Source organism: Hippocampus zosterae, chromosome 5 (assembly GCF_025434085.1).
Source record: "Hippocampus zosterae strain Florida chromosome 5, ASM2543408v3, whole genome shotgun sequence".
Lineage (NCBI taxonomy): Eukaryota > Metazoa > Chordata > Actinopteri > Syngnathiformes > Syngnathidae > Hippocampus > Hippocampus zosterae.
The window spans coordinates 4,231,477-4,250,652 of NC_067455.1; the positions used below are offsets into that span (position 1 = coordinate 4,231,477).

Genomic DNA, 19,176 nt, shown 5'->3' on the forward strand with positions numbered 1-19,176 from the left:
ACTGAAAACAGCTTTTTCATATTTACTGTATTCCACTACAACAGTTTGGCCCCAAGTTCGAAAGAGGAAGGCGAACTTGTGGAATATTGTTATTCTTCTTAAAAGCCGGTCCGTCAAGCATCACGATCGAAAATGCGCCGCGTGTGTGGAGGATTTATCGAGTGGGAGAGGGAGGTGGGGGACAGCGGTGGTCTCGGTCATTGTTTTCGCAGACGTTTTATAGTTTTCACCTTCAACGGGACACATTTGGGCTGGAAATGAACACACCCCATTGGACGCTCCCGTGTTGCCACCTGTTGGCGCCGCCCAATCGGATAACGTCGGCGTTTGTCTGCCCCAGTAGCGGCGTACCCCGCCGCCTACGGATTGGTCGGCCAGCCGTTCCCCCAGCAGCCGACGCTGGTTGCCCAGCAACACCAGCAGCCCCAGCAACAGCAGCAAAGAGAAGGTGATGACTTTTTTTTTTTTTTTTTTTTGTCTGTGTGTTTAGGACCACACCCCTTTTCTCCAGACATCCCCTATAAAGTTGTCTTGTGTGTGCGGCAGGTCCGGAGGGCTGCAACATCTTCATCTACCACTTGCCTCAGGAGTTCAGTGATTCCGAAATGCTGCAGATGTTTTTGCCCTTTGGCAATGTTATTTCGGCCAAGGTTTTTGTTGACCGGGCCACCAACCAGAGCAAATGTTTTGGTGAGACGCACACGTAAACACACACACACACACCCATGTGGTAGACAAAGGGAGCAGCGGGAAGGCAGACAGCGGTTGTATCGGACACGGCAAAGGACAAGTGATTAAAAAAAAAATACACGGGGGTGTGGGGGAGGCTTACAGAGGATGAGTTATGCTGCCCATTAATTATTTTGATGTACAGTGCCGTGCTGTGTCTCAAAGTTGAGGCGGGATGACATGAATTCCAGGATCATCAAAACAAGCTGTCCTCTTTTTTTTTTTTTGTGTGTCATCCTCCCCTACCAGGATTTGTGAGTTTCGACAACCCGGCCAGCGCTCAGGCCGCCATCCAGGCGATGAACGGCTTCCAGATTGGCATGAAGAGACTGAAAGTGCAGCTCAAGAGGCCCAAGGATGCTAACCGCCCGTACTGAGTGACAGACGGAGGATGAATACAGAAATGAAGGTGAGCTTGCTCATGACATGCCAAACCAAAGGCGTCTGAACTGAGCACAATTGAGCCTGACAATTGTGAACAACACATGCTGTAGTGCAGGGGTGTCCAAACTTTTTGCCAAGGGGGCCAGATTTTATGTGGTAAAATGTCGGGGGGCCGACCTTGGCTGACATTCTTTACATTGAACAACAATATTGTTCAACAGATTTTAGTAAGCCAGTCTGTTTCACATTTCCATTTTTATTTTTATTTCAACAATCTTAAGAATTTATTTTGGTTCATTTGAAACAGGTATATCAAATGCAACGGCTTATTCACTTGACTTTTTCTTAAACAGAAGTCTCGTGAGTGCAAATTGATTGATTTGAAACATAAAATGTATCACCATGACTTTTCAATAGTCACAAAACCTTTGACTCGAACAAGAGGGAAATGAACAAGCAATACACATATCCACAACTGCAAGGATCATTTGAAATATGACATATCAGTCAATATAAACACGGAGTGATGTCTTGTTAATTCGTGAGTGATGCCCTCTAGTGTCTAAATGCTATTTACTCATTTAGTGAATGCTATTACTCATTTAGCCACTAGAGGGAAGCAGTACTCTATGAAACATCACTCACCAGTCTACGAGACCTCAGTCAATGCAACACGTGCTCCATTGCGCCCAACCTGCGGGCCAGACGGCACTGATTTTATGACAGGGGCCGAGGGCCGGATGAAATTCGACCGCGGGCCGGATTTGGCCCGCGGGCCGGACTTTGGACATGCCTGCTGTAGTGTGTTCATTTTTGTTGGGCCACAAAGAACAAATACATTGCCGTGGCCGAGGTAGCCCATAATGGTACAAAAGAGAAAAGCGGCGAGAAATAAAAGAGGGTATGCTACCAACATCCCATTTATTTCAGTGACAGAGACTTTCCACACTTTGCTTTTTAGCCACATGTACGCGTGAAACTGTAAATATAGTTAATATACTGTATTTTGTTCCAAAAGACAAATTCTCCATTACCGGTATTGAAATACAAATCATAGAGAAATAAAATACGGTCGGCGCTAACGGTCTTTTATTACAACCGTCGTCAGCACAGGATGGCAGTAAAAAGTCCAATTTTAATTGACTGCAATCATGTTGATTTTCTTCCCTGCTGCCGTTCTGTTTCTTTTGCTATCATGGCAACTCAGCCGAGATCCTTCCGTCCAATCAGTTTTCAGCAGGACCACCATCGCTACGGCAATGGTCGCCTGGTGAGCGATAAAAGCCCCTCCCCCGCCCACTTCCTGGAACATAGTTGTGAGTTGATTGGCCGGCCTCTGTTTGGGTTGCCTTGGCCGATTGATTGCCTTGCGTAGGCTCGACCGTCTTTGTGTCGTCACACCGGGCGAGCGGCCGTCGGCTGACCTGCATGTCCTGTTGCCGTGGTGACCACAGATCGTGTCGGGCAATTTTTCTATTGACACTCTGATCAATAGCGGACAAAAGTCAAGACGCGATAAATACGATTGGACATTTGTTACTGACGCGCAGCGGTCATTTGAGCCATTGTGTGGTTTGATTCTTTCCTCGCTTTGTTTTTGATGAGTTTCTGTGGGTTTTGTGTCACTGCTCCATTGAACAGATGGTGAGTGCATATGCGTGTGTTTACACGCGTGTCACAGGAGATGAGATACTATTCATGACTACTGTGTGTAGTGTCAATACAGGTCGAACTGCACTGTATTTCAAACCGAAGTCGATAGTCATGTGATATTTCCAAATAGGCGTTATTATTTTCCAATTGTAATCATGTGTTTGGAGGTGTAAAGGGTTAGTGCAACTAATAATCACCAAATATAATCTCAGGCAGTGATTTTCAAAGTGTTATGGGCTCCCTCTAGTGGTATGGGAAAAATATAACACCTCAGTGATTTTCAAAGTGTTATGGGCTCCCTCTAGTGGTATGGGAAAAATATAACACCTCAGTGATTTTCAAAGTGTTTTGGGCTCCCTCTAGTGGTATGGGAAAAATATAACACCTCAATATGACAGTAGTTTAAACTATTTTTAAAATTTGTATTTTATTTATTTATTTATCGTGCCGGAATAGGACAGTTTTTTTTTTCAAACACTAATTTTACATACAAGGTTGTATTGAACTTTTATGTACAAGCAAGTAAAAAATAATAATCTTTTTTACTTTTGGAAGTTCCACTGGATTGCGGTTGTGATGGTTGAAAAAAAAACCAAATGCCTCTTGCATACTGTAGAAGAGCCTTCAACCGAATGAGGAATTCTGAGAGGAAAAACTACATGCAGAGAATGTCCTGCGTTTGAGTTCAATCCAAATATCACACACAAAAAATGTGTCGCAGCCGTCACGGCAGTCTGAGAAGCGTTTTCACACAGCGCCGCGTATTGTAAATAAAAGGCGTGTGATGTTATTTGCAAAAACACTTTTGCATAACACACACATGCTTCATTTGCATCCAAAGAGGATGCCACTGGAACAATATTCGCACGCCCCTGTAAATGAAGCTTTGGTGCACATTTTAAGCTCAACCAATCAGAGGGACAACATATACAAGAAAACGGGACATGACAATATCTATTTGGTGTCCCGCCGCTACTTTGAACCACGGTACACAAAATATGACGTCTAACGAAGCTTCTGTCCTTCTCTCTACCCCGCCATTATCATACTTTCCATCCATCCTTCCATCCATCCCTCCCTCCGTTCACAGATGACCTTTCCGAGCCGAGGTGGAAATTCCAGAGCGCTTTTTCCTCTGTGCATTGGAGGAGTGCTTTTCCGTGCTTGCGCTGATACACACGCACGCGCGCGCACACACACACACACACGCACACACACACAAGCAACCTCCAAGACCGCCGACAAGTGTACATACTACAAACACACTCCACGTAGAGCCGAGAGCGCCATCTAGTCGCCGACAGGGTGTTTTAGTCCAGTGCGAGCCTGACGTATGTGGACAGTTTACTTTAAAAAAAAAAGTGCTGATATATCACTTCCATAGACATTTCTATACATCTCTATTACCTGACAAATATAGAGGGGCTGACCGGATGACGGTGTTTTCATTTCAGTACAAAAAACAAAATGTAAAACAAGACAGAAGCAAAGAAAACACGCAGAAACGGGAGGTGTAAATAACTTAGTCGACAAAGAACAGCATTTAAAAACATGAAAAAAACATGCAAAAAGATCTTTAGCAACTCTGAAAAAGGACACAACATTATTATTATTATTATTATTATTATTATTATTATTATTATTATTATTATTATTGTCATTGTTATTGTTATTATGACCACGAATAACATTATCATCTTCGTCAAAAGGGATTATCACATTCCAAATTGTACAATGGGAAAATCACTAACCTATTTTAAATTTCTACGTAGATTTTAGGTGAACAACACAGGGAGGGGGAGGGGGGTTGGTCGCACTTTTATTCGGGAGGTTTTAATATTTGAGCTATTTTTTATTTATTTATCTAATTATTTTGTTTATCGGGGGGAAAGAAAAGGGGACTGGAGTGGGTTGCAATATTTTCATTTTAGAATTTTTCTAGAGAAAACAAAACAAAAAAACAAAACGTTCCGAGGGCCTGTTTGTGTCAGACTCTCGCAATGGCGTAATTATAATGTATTATTAATGACAACAACGATTATATTTATTTCTAATTTATTGAACCCTGTTTTTGATTCGCTCTCTTTTTAAGTTAAAATAAAAAGTATCCTACTACAGACGTGTCCTGTCGTGTTTTACAAAGCGTGGGCGTGAGCAAGGAATGGTGGAATCGTGAATCATTTCCCTACAGTCCATCGTGCAAGAAAAAACGCATTTCTGCATTTTAATCATGCCTCACTGAGTCATACATTTTGGGGGGGGATATTGTTCATAATTTTTACTCTACTGTATCTGGATAGCCGTGTATTATTACTTCAATGCATATTAGAAATTGTGGAATGTTCAAATGTTGTATAAAGTGGTTTTAAACGCCCAAATGTCCATCCATCCATCCATTTTCCGAACCGCTTGATCCTCATTAGGGTCGCGGGGGGTGCTGGAGCCTATCCCAGCTGTCTTCGGGCAGTAGGCGGGGGACACCCTGAATCAGTTGCCAGCCAATCGCAGGGCACACAGAGACGAACAACCAACCACGCTCACATTCACACCAAGGGACAATTTAGAGTTTTCAATCAGCCTACCATGCATGTTTTTGGAATGTGGGAGAAAACCGGAGTACCCGGAGAAAACCCACGCAGGCCCGGGGAGAACATGCAAACTCCACACAGGGAGGCTGGAGCTGGAATTGAACCCGGTACCTCTGCACTGTGAGGTCGACGTGCTAACCACTGGACTACCGGGCCGCCACGCCCAACTGTGGAAAGCATAAATAGGACAGAAGGTTTCAGGAACCCCTCAAGTTTCATTCCCCTCTCAAAATTGTGTCTTTTGATATTCCATTTGTGACCAGCAGGGGGCGTCATTAATAAAAAAAACCGCGTCGTGTATGAGGCAAGTGTGTTTGTTATCTCATGTTTTTCTTGGAGGGAGTTGACCGTTTACTATCATGAGTTTGTTTGTTTTAATCTCTCCATACACGATTTCAGTTCACTACACTGATGTGATTAGTTTAGTTGTGCAATAATTCATTGATTAATTGACAACTAATCCATTATCAGATTAATCAAGTATTATGATACCAATTAGCTGTTTTGAGGTCTTGTTTTAAATTAAAATTGTCCAACGGGGAACAGACTCGTGGGCTAATCTTGGCGTTGTTGTAAATGCGTGGACACAGCTGCATACATCTGCATGACAAACGGTGGTCCGCCTGCTTGTTTGTCTGGGTGTCCTCCGAGCGGAACAAAACGCGGATGTGTGTCAGTGTCGGACGCTTGGCCGCCATCCATCCAGCGAGTCGTTGTCCCTCCCTCTCCGTTATTCCCTCACTCCTCGCCCCGCCTGCCTTGGTGCCTTGCTCCCCCGCGCCCGCACTCTTTTTCTCTGGCTTTCCCCCCGGCCAGCTTTCGCCTCTGGCCGGCCGGACTCCGCAAGCTTACACGGCATAACGCGGGGGTGAAAAAGCAGGAAGAAAACACAACTGTGGACAACCGAGGGGAACAACAAGCGGGCGCAGTGCAGCATCGCGCTACCCCGCCACGTGTGTTAAATCTCTCGGCGTTGCTTTCAACGGCCTATTGTGGACATCTTTTTTTTTCATCAGAAAAGTGATATTCGAACTTTCGAAGATGTAAAGAGTCTGCGTGTGCTGCTAAGCTTGAGCTGGACACATTCATTCAGCGGCACCGTTAGCTCGCTTGTCTCTGTGGAAACCAATTTTTTTTCTAGGGTGGGGGGGAGTGGGGGTCAAGCCGAACGAATTCCCTAATTGTCTGCGGGAAGAAAGAAGACAAGAAAAAAAGTAAGTACCGGTTCCCCAATTTCTCGCTTTGGGCCAAATGTGTGCGTTTTGCGGCGGGTCCGGCAGGCGAATGGCGACGACGTCATCACGCACTCACGCGAGTCATTTAATTAGCTTCAAATAGCGGGCCTCTGGCTACTAAACGCCACAAAACGCCGCGTCCACGTCTAAAACATTCGCATACATTTATTCTGAAACACACTGTGGTCTGTTTTTGTCGGCATTTTGATACTAAGCGTCGCTGTTGGCATTTTGTATGAAAGTTAGCTTAGTAGGCTAACGCACAGCTGGAAGTGTAGTGACTGTTGCGAGTAAATAACCAACACATTTATTGCGACACTCGATTCGATTTTAAGGATCGGTCATTACTTTAACACTCCTCGCTGCGGTTGAATTGTCCCGCTTGATTACGATAAGATTCCGATGATGATGTGACTTACAGTCAAAACAGAATCAGTCGACCTCACGACCTGAGCAGTGAAACCTTTGCTGGTCTTCTTCCACTTATACAAAAAGAATACAACAAAATACTTGTTTATTTGGGCATGGCTGTAGTGGTGGTTGCCTCACAGTTCCCGGAGTTCGAATTCGAGCTTTGTCCTTGCTGTGTGTAGTTTGCGTGTTCTCCCACAACAAATGCAAGTTAGACTAATTCTCTGGTTCTCAGCTCGGGTTGCCACAAATAAATATTTGTAGAATTGATCCTATTGATAACAATATTCCATTGATTTCTCGAGTAATTGAGTAATCCTGACCCTTCAGTTGAGAATTACTGCTGTTCGTACGTGTGACGGCTTGTTTGTCACTGTAATATGTGATTGACTGGCGACCAATCCGGGACGTAACCCATCTCTCACCCAGTCAGCCCGAGATGGGCTTCAGCCCAACTCACTGCTCATATGTACATTTGTGATGATTTCATGCTTTGTTTATCGCTCTTTGACAAAACTGTTGTTCTTAAGTACACGCGTCCTGTATTTACAATGTATAAATGATAGCATTTTACGCACTAATCAATGATTACTTGCTTAAGGCTCATGCTTTGTGCCATTATCCATACATTAGGCTGATTGAGATGTACACATCTACAGGAAGTGGAACACTCTCGCCCTGCTCATGAAAAATAAATATCCGTTTATCGGCAGCTCGTTGCGTGGCCTTGCCGTCAAAGTTAAATGAATGGATTGTCTAAATAATGCACACGACAACTGACTGGTAGGGCCGGATGATTCCGGAAATGATAAACATCCCAATGATTCCGATTGAGATTGAAATCACGATGAATGTAATGATTATTCCATTAAGCCTTTGTTCTTTGTTTGAAACAAAGTAATTCATTGTTTCATGAGTGGGGAAAAAAATAAAGTTATACAAAGTATTGCAAGGACAAATTGTTCTGCACTTTGGAGGCAGCGTGAGGCACCTGACTGTTGGTTGTCACCTCCAACTAGCTTGACGCTGAGCACTGGCTAACGCTGGACGAAAGTATCACACCGGTTGTGCGACGCGAGTTATACTTTTGAGGTACTATTTGGAACTATGACGCTTCGAAATAATGAGCAGGCTCCGTTGAAGACGGAGAAGCCGTTGGCTTTTTCCTGTCATAGATTCTCACATGCGTGGCATGTGGCCAGTCACGTTGTGCTCGGCAAGGAAGCAGACTTGGCCTCTCCAGTCGGCAGAAGACAATCCACGAATATTATGACCCCGTTCGTGTCTTCCGAGCCGGTTTAATACCCAAATTCATCTTTATTGTGATTGCTGTCCACTGCATGACAAACATTTCGTGAACAGGTCAGCAAATACGGAGAGTGACTCTTTTACTGTCTTTGTAGGAATGCCAAAAATTTCGATGATTGATTTGACACTCGGGAGGCCTGACCCGAGTTAACGCTAACGAAGCGTGTGCGTGAAGCATGCCAGCCTCCCCCCCCGACTGCCACTTCAGGCCACAATGTACGCATTCAGGCTTTGGCGGCTCTGCCCGCAGAGCTGCTGGGAAACGGCGGCGGCACGATGGCCCATTCAGCAAAACAATTCGCAAGCTGTACACTCGGGTTTGCGACGGTACGGGCGGGATCGAAAGTTTTTTTCCTCTCCACCCTCGCGATCGACTTGGGACCAGTCCGCGGTCTACCGGTCGATCGCGATCGGTATAATGGGAACCCCATGCATTAGAATGTCCATAGCTGCTCTAATCCATAATATGATTGAAAAAAAAATGTACAGGAGCTCTTCTGTTTCTGATTGTCCCCCTTGTAAAATATTTTCAGGTCATGAGAATACTTCCTGTTTTTCATGAGATTGTTCTCGTTTTGTGGCCTCAATCTTTTGGTTCAATCAAAATATGCTTCTGTAGTTCTGATTTTATGACCGCATTAGCGGTCACCTAACGCCGCCGTATTAACGAAAACGCAGCGGTTTACCGAAAACCGCTGTACTGATAACTGGGATGGTGCGGGTTGCACGTTTTGGATGTAGTGGCAATGCAAAACGATGCGTACTGGACCGAAGAATGCTCCAGGAAAGTCGCTTGGTGTCATGATGATTGTCTCTTTGGGATCAGTCAAGAATTTGAGGCTCTATTTATACTCATTCATTCATTCATTCATTCATTCATTCATTCATCTTCCGAGCCGCTTGATCCTCACTAGGGTCGCGGGGGGTGCTGGAGCCTATCCCAGCCGTCTCCGGGCAGTAGGCGGGGGACACCCTGAATCGGTTGCCAGCCAATCGCAGGGCACACAGAGACGAACAACCATTCGCACTCACACTCACACCTACGGACAATTTAGAGTGTTCAATCAGCCTGCCATGCATGTTTTTTTTTGGAATGTGGGAGGAAACCGGAGCACCCGGAGAAAACCCACGCAGGCCCGGGGAGAACATGCAAACTCCACACAGGGAGGCCGGAGCTGGAATCGAACCCGGTACCTCTGCACTGTGAAGCCGACGTGCTAACCACTGGACTACCGGGCCGCCCTTCTATTTATACTTGTTTATGTCAAAAACTTGTTTCATGAAGCGAGTTTTTTGATCTCTCGATGCCCTGTTTTTGTCGTCCACCTCCCACATTGAGCATGTCGACGCTTTTCCTTGGAAAACTTAACTGGTGTTATGAATGAGTCATCGTTCCAGACGACGAACACGTGGAAGGTTTGCTCTGGCGCACGTCTCGTGGCTGCGAATGATTTGCTCTCGTTCTTGCTTTCTGTCCCATGGTAAACCATCTATTAGTTGACTCGACAACTTGTTCCTCATTGATTAAAAAGTCACACAGACACACACACACACACACACACACACACACATACAGACAACTTCCCGTCTCCCTCCCCTGTCAGAGGCATCCCCTCTTTCATTGGCCCTTTGAAATGGTCAGAGCCGACTCATGATCTGCTCGACCAATGGAATGTTATTCACGGGCGGGGGGGAGGAAAAAAAGTCCTTAAAACTGCTGAAATCAACAGATGATCTCAGCACATGAACCTAAATATGCCGCCTTGATTTGGAAATTCCCTCCAACCTTGCGGCGCGGCACAAATCAGTTGGTTTTATGATTATCACCAGGCCAAAGAGGGGGTGGGGGGGGGGCCTTACTGATTACTGGTGGGGATGGAAATGCTAAAGGATTAACAGATGCTGTGGGTGCAGACAGCTCTACCGTTGGACTCCTGAGAGTCCCAAGAATGGAAGGGCGGCCATTCCCCCCCCCCCCCCCGCCGCTGTGCACATACGATGAGTAATCGCTCACATGCCGCTTCCCCCTTTTTCACTCTGACACTCCCTCCAACTCGTCACGTCCTCGCTGGATGCGCCGTTTGGGAAGTATGAATGTAAAAGTTGCAGTCGCTCTGAGTCACGCTCCCTCTCGTGGGCCTCCACAGGCTCGGCCTCCGCTGTACGTGTCAGTCAAACGCAAACCGCCGGGCGTCCAGTTTCAAACCAAGCGTTTGTGCCACCGTCGGAATTGTTGAAATGACATCGTACCGACTGTGCCCCAATGACTGCCCCGGCTCACGAGACGCACGTGTGGACGTGAACCCCTTTGCTGCACTCACACTTTGCGTGGAGTGCTGTGACTATTTTGGTCTGGGCGTGGAGCATGTGTGCCCCATCTTCATTCTTACTTCTAATGTGTCTCGTGTTTTAGGATGCTGTCCGAGCTGAGCGCCTGGTTCTGGCAGGAGCGGTTGTGGTTTCCCGAAGGTCTGGGATGGGCTGACCTGGAGGACCGGGATGGACGAGTGTATGCCAAAGCGACCGATTTGTGGGTGGCCCTGCCCATCGCTCTCTTATTCCTAATTGTCCGTCAGGTCTTTGAAAGGTCAGTTTGTGTGTGTGTGTGTGTGTGTGTGTGTGTCTGTCAGCGTCTTCAGCGTTGTCATTTTACAGGGCTCGTCAAATCATACATATATATTTTGCACCTTTTGTCCCAATTCTCCTCTTTTGGATTAGTAAATTCATTATTATGGTGTCCCTCATGGCGCACTACTGGGGCCACTACTATTTTCTGTTTACGCTATCACTGACAGCCATGTTGTTTCGCAGGACGGTGGCAACGCCTCTGGCCTCTTTACTCGGGGTAAAAGATACAGTACGGCTCAGGGTGCCTCACAACCCCACACTGGAGTCCTTCTTTTGCAAAGTTACCAAAAACCCCACGCAGGTAGATGTTCATAACCGTCGAGCGTATTTCACCTCGAAAGATTACTAATCGGCGGTTTTGCAATTGCAAATGCAGGTTTCTCTCGTGAGTCTTTGCAAGCAGACGGGCTGCTCGGAAAGACAAGTGCAACGATGGTTTCGAAGGCGGCGGAACCAGGACAGGCCGAGTTTGCTGAAAAAGTTTCGAGAGGCCAGGTAAGCCTCACACACATACGCGGACATACGGCGTGTGCCACGTTGTCAAGAGCGGTGCTGCGAGCTGCTGCCATTCATGTGTCACTCCCGACTCCATGAGCGTATTTCTGCGGACGAAAGTAGCGCTCTATTTTTAGCTTGCACATGTTATAATGCCTCCATGTACCTTTTGCCTTGACACACACAATCGTGAGCGCATGACCCACAGTAACTCAATCACCACTGCGGCTCCAGTTTGTGTGTGATCATTCATGGAAACAGAGGTGCGGTTAAAACGACGGCCTCATCCCGTGATAAGATTAGAACTCATTTTTTCTAAACTGCAAAACCGGACAGCACCTGAGCTTACACACACAGGATATGGGCATCAAACATACAAGTATTATTTTGGACACGAGAGGATGACTCAAAATGAAGTCATTAAAAACTAAGTCCCATAACAAGAGAAAACGATTCAAATTTTATTTAAAGGGGGAAAAATGGGGGCGGCCCGGTAGTCCAGTGGTTAGCACGTCGGCTTCACAGTGCAGAGGTACCGGGTTCGATTCCAGCTCCGGCCTCCCTGTGTGGAGTTTGCATGTTCTCCCCGGGCCTGCGTGGGCTTTCTCCGGGTACTCCGGTTTCCTCCCACATTCCAAAAAACATGCATGGCAGGCTGATTGAACACTCTAAATTGTCCCTAGGTGTGAGTGTGAGCGCGGATGGTTGTTCGTCTCTGTGTGCCCTGTGATTGGCTGGCAACCGATTCCGGGTGTCCCCCGCCTACTGCCCGAAGACAGCTGGGATAGGCTCCAGCACCCCCGCGACCCTAGTGAGGATCAAGCGGCTCGGAAAATGAATGAAAGGTACTAAAGGCGGTAGAAAGCACCGAGCAGTAAAATCAAGAGCAAATCTAAGTCAATGTAGCCCAGAGTTGGATATTTAGAATGAATCTGAACGTTTAGTAATTGTTCGTGGATCGGGTCTCCATATTGGCAAGGACTTCAAGTCAAGTGACTAGTACTTTTTTTAATTTAATTTTATTTTTTAAGTATGGCCGCAACAATCTGACTTTGGAGGAATTTGTGGAATAATCGTGCCTCTGCTGAAAGATCTCAAATCTGGCTTGATTGTTGACTACGTGTGCACCCGACTGTAGTCGCCCTTCAATTGAGGATTTGTGTTGTGTGTTTTTGTATGGTCGCATGCGTGTTAGTAAATGCGCCAACGGTTTCTCTCCATTGACTGAGCAGAAAGTTTGTCTATGTGTGTGTGTGTTCTCTTGCAGTTGGAGATTTACCTTTTACCTTCTTGCTTTCATTGCTGGCCTGGCCGCCCTCATCGATGTGAGTATAACCGCCATTCCACCGGCTGTCTTCTCCCATCTCCTTTACGTCCTCGTGTAGCATCCACGCTGAGATCTTGTTTTGACTGCTGATTTTTTTTTTGGGGGGGGGGGCGTGGGTCCAGCCACCAATGTGCCGCGTCACTCGACATTTTTGTTCAGACCCATGTTGTTGAAGTGTCCTGTCCTTCTTGCAGAAACCGTGGCTGTATGACGTGCAGGAGATGTGGCAAGGCTTTCCTGTGCTGGTACGTCTCTTGAAAGCGCACTTGGAATGAAATGCAAAGGGGCTGTTTTGGCCAGATGCAGGAATTACATGAATGTTTATATATATTAAATTATTGTTATAATAAATATTTATTTAGGGGCGGCCCGGTAGTCCAGTGGTTAGCACGTCGGCTTCACAGTGCAGAGGTACCGGGTTCGATTCCAGCTCCGGCCTCCCTGTGTGGAGTTTGCATGTTCTCCCCGGGCCTGCGTGGGTTTTCTCCGGGTGCTCCGGTTTCCTCCCACATTCAAAAACATGCGTGGCAGGCTGATTGAACACTCTAAATTGTCCCTAGGTGTGAGTGTGAGTGCGAATTGTTGTTTGTTTCTGTGTGCCCTGCGATTGGCTGGCAACCGATTCAGGGTGTCCCCCGCCTACTGCCCCAAGACAGCTGGGATAGGCTCCAGCACCCCCCGCGACCCTAGTGAGGATCAAGCAGCTCGGAAGATGAATGAATGAATGAATGAAATGATTTCTACTTTCCAGGTAAAAGCCAATATGGTCCTGATTTTTTTTTTCCTAATGGCTGTACTTTTTTACCCCCCCAACAGACCGGGTTGATGTTTTGTTTTTATTTTTTAGTCTATAATAGCATTTGACCAAAAAAAGCCCACGCAATCCAGATTATACGATGCATTGTCATTTATAGCGTTAAGATTTCAGAGGGAAAAAAAATCACGTTTCTGAGCCTAACCCGTCATTCATAAGTATGACTAAAAATACAGTATTACTCTATTACGTATTATTGTTACTATTTTGAAAAGATGATGTGCTATGGGAAAAAAACAAGGGCAGTTTTGGAATCTGCGCAAAAAACATGTCCGGAAAGGTTTACTTGCATCTCTAATTTAAAAAAAAATTGTAGTTTAGTGACCAGTGTAATTGGAGCATGTCACCCCTTTGTTTTAATTTAGTTTGTTTGTTTTTTCAAATCAAGTTTTCCACAACACAAAACGGATTGATGTTGTTTCATTTCCCTTCCTCAGACTTTGCTCCCATCTCAGTACTGGTACTACATGATCGAACTGGGCTTCTACGGCTCCCTGCTCTTCAGCGTGGCCTCCGATGTCAAACGCAAAGTCAGTGGATCAGAAAAAATCGAAGCAAATCCCACAAACGACCCTACTGGGTGATTGAGAGGGGGCAAAACAAGAAAACTCATTCTGTCCTCTTGTGTGATCCGTTCTGGCATGTGTGTGTGTGTGTGTGTGTGTGGACATTGGACTGTTGTCGCTCATGTGTATGAGACCGAATGCATGTGTTTGGACTTTGCCTGACGTGCGTCAGCTGAATGAAAATCCTGCGCACAGCAGGTTTCGAACCCGGCGGACGCGTGAATAAGATAAAACGGCTGATTTTTTTTATTTTTATTTTATAGGACTTCAAGGAGCAGATAGTCCACCATGTGGCAACCATCCTCCTCATCAGCTTTTCTTGGTGCGTCAACTACATCCGTGCCGGAACGCTCATCATGCTGGTGCATGACTCCTCTGATTACCTCCTGGAGGTAAACGCATAAATCAGGCTTTTTTTAAATCCAACAGTTGCGTCAATAAGGTTAAGTTGAGCTTGGCCCACTGAAAAAGACAGAAACGCCAAACACAACACTGCCCTCTAGTGGAGAAATACTCACATTTTCCTCTCTCTCTCTCTCTCACTCTCACTCTCTCTCCCCCCCTCTCCTTCCCTCCTCCCAGTCTGCCAAGATGTTCAACTATGCTGGCTGGCGAAATGCCTGCAACTACATCTTCATCGTATTCGCCGCAGTCTTCATCGTAACTCGCCTCGGCATCTTCCCCTTCCGGTAGTGTTGAAAATTGACGTTCTTCAACTTGAATTGATGAAACATTCCGAAAGCAATCCATCCAGAAATTCTTTACCTTGATCCCCTGACTCATGAGTGACCGGGCTACCAAATTCTTGAGGTAGGGGTTCAGATTTAACCCTTTCAGGGGCGGCGGTTACTACAGTGGACAGTTTATCGTGTTATCAGATTACGGGGTGCATAAAATTCATCCATCCATTTTCCGAACCGCTTGATCCTCACTAGGGTCGCGGGGGGTGCAGTAGGCAGGGGACACCCTGAATCGGTTGCCAGCCAATCACAGGGCACACAGAGACGAACAACCAACCATGCTCACACTCACACCTAGGGACAATTCAGAGTGTTCAATCAGCCTGCCACGCATATTTTTGGAATGTGGGAGGAAACCGGAGCACCCGGAGAAAACCCACGCAGGCCCGGGGAGAACATGCAAACTCCACACAAGGAGGCCGGAGCTGGAATCGAACCCGGTACCTCTGCACTGTGAAGCCGACGTGCTAACCACTGGACTACCGGGCCGCCCAGGGTTATAATAACAGTTAATTTTTTTTTAAGCAAAAGTATCTAAAAAAAGCTCATCTGCTTGAAAAAAAAGATTTTAAACCAACGTCCAAAAGGACACGTAAAGCCATCACTGCTGTTGGCCATTGTAATGTGAGATCCGAGCGCTAGGGGGTAGCGGCGGACTCGACTCCGCTCACTTCACACCAGGCAGCTGGTTGACACTTTGTGAAATGTTTTTTGAAAACTGATTTCAAATGTTTTTGAAGGTCACTGTCAAACTAAACATTGAAAGCTGAGAATTAGACCTTGCATATTTAAAACGACCCTAAACAAGGCCTTCAGAATTGGCCTGCTAGCTTAATGCTGACATATTGGAAAACTCCAATTGACATGCCAACATTTAGCATAGATAGTGGCAGTTTTTTTTTTATCTCTAAGCAACTTATTGGAGACGTTTTCATCCTAAAAATGAACCATCTACGCAGGATCATCTACTGCACTTGGGTGTACCCCGTGACCATCTATGAGCCCTTCTTTGGCTACTACTTCTTCAATGGTCTTCTCATGGTGCTGCAGTGTCTTCACATCTTCTGGGCCATTCTCATCATACGGATTGCCGTCCGCTTCCTCACCAACAATGTAAGTGTTTTTTGAAAGACCCTGTCAAGTACATTCCGCGATTTATTTATTTTTTCTCCTGAAATACGTTTTAATACAATACAATACAATACAATACATGCTAATTTATATAGCGCTTTCACAACAGCGGCAGCTGTAACAAAGCGCTTTACAAACAGTTAACATAATAGTTTGAAGATAACTGACAAAACGCGTGAAGACGACTTTTTGTAGTACTCTGCGTTCACTATTTTTTATTTTTTTTGGGCGGGGCTTCATGACACACTTTTTCATCGAGTCACTTAGAAATCAAGCCTTTCCCACGATGTAAGATCGTGAGTGCCTTTTTCACAGTGGGTATCTGGCGCCATTGCCTTGTGATGTGATTTGAGTCACAATCTTGCTGCTGTAGACTGTAAATTTCCCCATTGTGGGACAAATGAAGAATATCTTAATATTCTTCCTCACTTATGCGGGATCTGTTCAGAAATACTGCTCAATGATTCACTTTAGGCGTTACTATTTTCTTTTTTTAGGGGTGGCTTTAGTTTTTCAGTTTATACAGAACTGTCATTTTTTTTTTTTTTGCTTTTGGACACCATGTGAGCAAATTAATTGTGCCATTGTTTATTTCCAAATGTTTTATTGCTCAAAAACGCAAGGGGGGGACACAGGACATATTCACAGGAGCATCCGAATCAATATTTAATTAAACCATGTCGAAAGCTACAATAATTATTTGTTTATTACTACTTTCGACTGAATCACGATGAAAGCATTCAAATCAATGAGGAATCGAATTCCAATCACAGGCCTCGAAATCGATTCGAAAGGTTCTTAACAAAGCCCCGCCCAGTCGTTTCCAACACTTCATATTCACTTTTCGGGGACTTTCAGTCCGCCAAAATGTTGACAAATGACAGAAAGGTGGAAGCGTCATCTCGTGTGATGTCATGCAAGCCTTCGGCTCGTTGCGCATCAAAAGGATCACGCGCACACGCACGCTTTCTTCTACTTGCAGGAAAAGGTGGATGACGAGCGCAGCGACAAGGACGAGACGGACGAATCCGAAGATGAGGAGGAAGAGGAGGACGTTAAAAAGGTCCCAAAGGCAAACGGACCGCTGCAGAACGGCCACGCGGTGCTCAACAACAACCACAGCAAGTTGGAATGACAGCAAGGACGTGCACGCCGCATGGACTCGTATGCCGGCGGCGGCGAGAGACGTGCAAATTTGACACCTTTGTACAGCACGACACACATACACACACATTTGGACAAAGCCAAACGAACGCGGCCTGACGCTGATGTGGGCCCGCATGCGTTCTCACCGCAGACGGGGAAGAAACTGGAGAGGAGGGCGGAGGGGAGTGACCGCGCCACGCCCCGCGTAGCTTTCCTCGCTCGTGTGCCTTACAGCCGGATAACGGCTTCTTTCAAAAGAAAAAAAAAACCAGAACACCATTTTTACACCTCGCTTTAATTGTTTTTGCTTTTTGCTTTGACTAAAACTGAACAAATGGAGCATCCCTCTTTTGAAAGGGGAGGACGGGGCATTTATTTTTCCTGAATTGCGTCTATGCAACGAGCTATCGCGATGTCTTTGCACAACCTCACACTTCCTTTCTTTGACTTTCTAAACTGTGTGCCTCACACTTTCTGTCAAGCTCTTGGGACTTTCATTCACTTCCAATGCCATAAAGCTACAGTCCCAAAATATTTTCTCAAGTTTACTGTCTGCCATCCCTCCAACAGACCGACCATGCTCCCAAGGTAGTAGTTTTGCAAATCGAAGCCGTGCTATAATTACACCGGTCAACAGAAAATTTTAATCAGAGATGGCCATGAGGTATTCTTGATGCTGATTCCAAAAATAGATTTACTTTTTTCCCCGAGCACATCAGATTTTTTTTTTTAATCTGAGTTGCTGGCACCCTGAAGAAGACAGTGACAGAAAATACAAATACAACACTGCCCCCTAATGGAGATAATGTTAAATTGTTTCTCTCTCTCTCTCTAATATATATACTGTTTATAAAATAAGTCGGTGAATGTTCCCACTTGTTGGGGAAGACTGTTTTAAAAACAACCAGAACATTCATTTCATGCCAGCGCATTGTCGCAGCCCAATTAACCGCCGTGCCTACATGGTGGCCATTTTGGCAAGGGTGACTTTCCTGTTAAAGACAATACACAGGCCTCAAAAATAACTTGAAAAATGCTCGTTTATCAACAGATTGTCATGGGCTTGACCTTTTTTTTTGTTTATTTGTTAAGAAATTACCCATGAAAGGTTATTCCTAGCCCCGTGGTGGTAATTGTACGGCGATGTGTCCAACCGCATGCAGCACAATGTGCCGGCATCCCTTGTTTTTGGTTTTTTCGCCCTCCACACATGGAATCACTGCGCTTAGCAACACTGGAGGCATGCGGATCACGGGGATGTGTTGTAACTACCCAAGTTCACATCGATGCCTCTTCCCATCTGCAGTTGAGGAACGGCCACTATTCATGGAAGCAGTATGTTGAGCACTGTTTCAGATTTGACCCGTTTGCAGAATTGCAGCTTTGATTGTGTTTGCTTGTTTTTTTTTTTGTTTTATTCACATTTATCGGAACAAGTGGAATCTTGCTCATGCCCACTGCCTACTTGCTTGGGTGATGTTGATGACCCCGGGCAAACGTTTTGTACATGAAAAGAGTCTCAAAGTGTGATATTTGACGTCGCCAGGAGGTTATCGCAAAGCCATGTTTTGTTATGCTTTAACATTTCAAAATTGTTTTCCCTCCAATGTCAAGTGCCTTATTTGTAATTTATGGGACATTCCCTCTCCTCTGCTTGTCCTGTTCTTCTCTGTCTCCGCCTCCTACACACACACATCACAAGCAGCATGTCCTCCTTCTTCACTATCCTCCTCCACATATCCCCCATTCCACCGCCAACTACCGGTACCTTGATTGCTCTACTTTCCTTTCAAACTAATCACGACCAACCGACCAGCAAGCTTTCTTTTTCCACCGGTCGCACAGAAGCAAAATCTGGCTCCGGGTTACAGTATTATTATTTTTTGTTTTTGTTAAATGACTCCCTAAGTATTGTTATTAATAATAAAAACAAAAGATCATGAATCACATTGACAATCTTGTATGTCTTGTATTCTTTCTTACCGACGTACTTGAAGCAAAGGATTCATTTTCAAGTTGTT

At 45.5% G+C, this 19,176-nt stretch overlaps 2 protein-coding genes and 1 long non-coding RNA gene across 6 annotated transcripts in view; 2 read left to right on the forward strand and 1 right to left on the reverse strand.

Moving 5' to 3' along the window:
• The window catches only part of LOC127600535 (CUGBP Elav-like family member 3), a 37,611-nt gene extending 32,730 nt beyond the window's left edge, over nucleotides 1-4,881 (forward strand). For 2 of the 3 annotated variants that reach the window (XM_052065191.1, XM_052065193.1), the window contains 4 exons: nucleotides 341-448; nucleotides 547-690; nucleotides 979-1,138; nucleotides 3,857-4,881. In XM_052065191.1, coding sequence (XP_051921151.1) covers nucleotides 341-448; nucleotides 547-690; nucleotides 979-1,106 — 380 coding nt within the window. In that variant the 3' untranslated portion in view covers nucleotides 1,107-1,138; nucleotides 3,857-4,881. The remainder of the gene's footprint in view (nucleotides 1-340; nucleotides 449-546; nucleotides 691-978; nucleotides 1,139-3,856) is intronic. The other variant, XM_052065192.1, reaches the window with a different exon arrangement.
• LOC127600698 (uncharacterized) overlaps nucleotides 1-19,176 on the reverse strand; it is a 135,198-nt gene that overhangs the window by 14,404 nt on the left and 101,618 nt on the right. The window lies entirely within an intron of this gene.
• cers2b (ceramide synthase 2b) lies at nucleotides 5,832-19,111 on the forward strand. Of its 2 annotated transcripts, none has more exons than XM_052065238.1 (11): nucleotides 5,832-5,968; nucleotides 10,722-10,895; nucleotides 11,120-11,237; nucleotides 11,313-11,431; nucleotides 12,699-12,756; nucleotides 12,953-13,003; nucleotides 14,010-14,102; nucleotides 14,402-14,530; nucleotides 14,721-14,827; nucleotides 15,838-15,991; nucleotides 16,992-19,111. In XM_052065238.1, the coding sequence occupies exons 1-11, from the start codon at nucleotides 5,931-5,933 to the stop codon at nucleotides 17,142-17,144; spliced, it is 1,194 nt and encodes a 397-aa protein (XP_051921198.1). In that variant the 5' UTR covers nucleotides 5,832-5,930; the 3' UTR covers nucleotides 17,145-19,111. The 2 variants fall into 2 exon arrangements, with proteins under 2 accessions (XP_051921198.1, XP_051921199.1); XM_052065239.1 differs by lacking the exon at nucleotides 5,832-5,968 and adding an exon at nucleotides 6,082-6,567.

Bases quoted from the DNA above. Each gene is read 5' to 3' on its own strand.
- cers2b (XM_052065238.1), top strand. From the start codon at position 5,931: ATGCGTGGACACAGCTGCATACATCTGCATGACAAACG. The intron at 13,004-14,009 runs GTACGTCTCTTG...TCCCTTCCTCAG, and splicing joins GGCAAGGCTTTCCTGTGCTG to ACTTTGCTCCCATCTCAGTA. The intron at 14,531-14,720 runs GTAAACGCATAA...CCCTCCTCCCAG, and splicing joins CCTCTGATTACCTCCTGGAG to TCTGCCAAGATGTTCAACTA.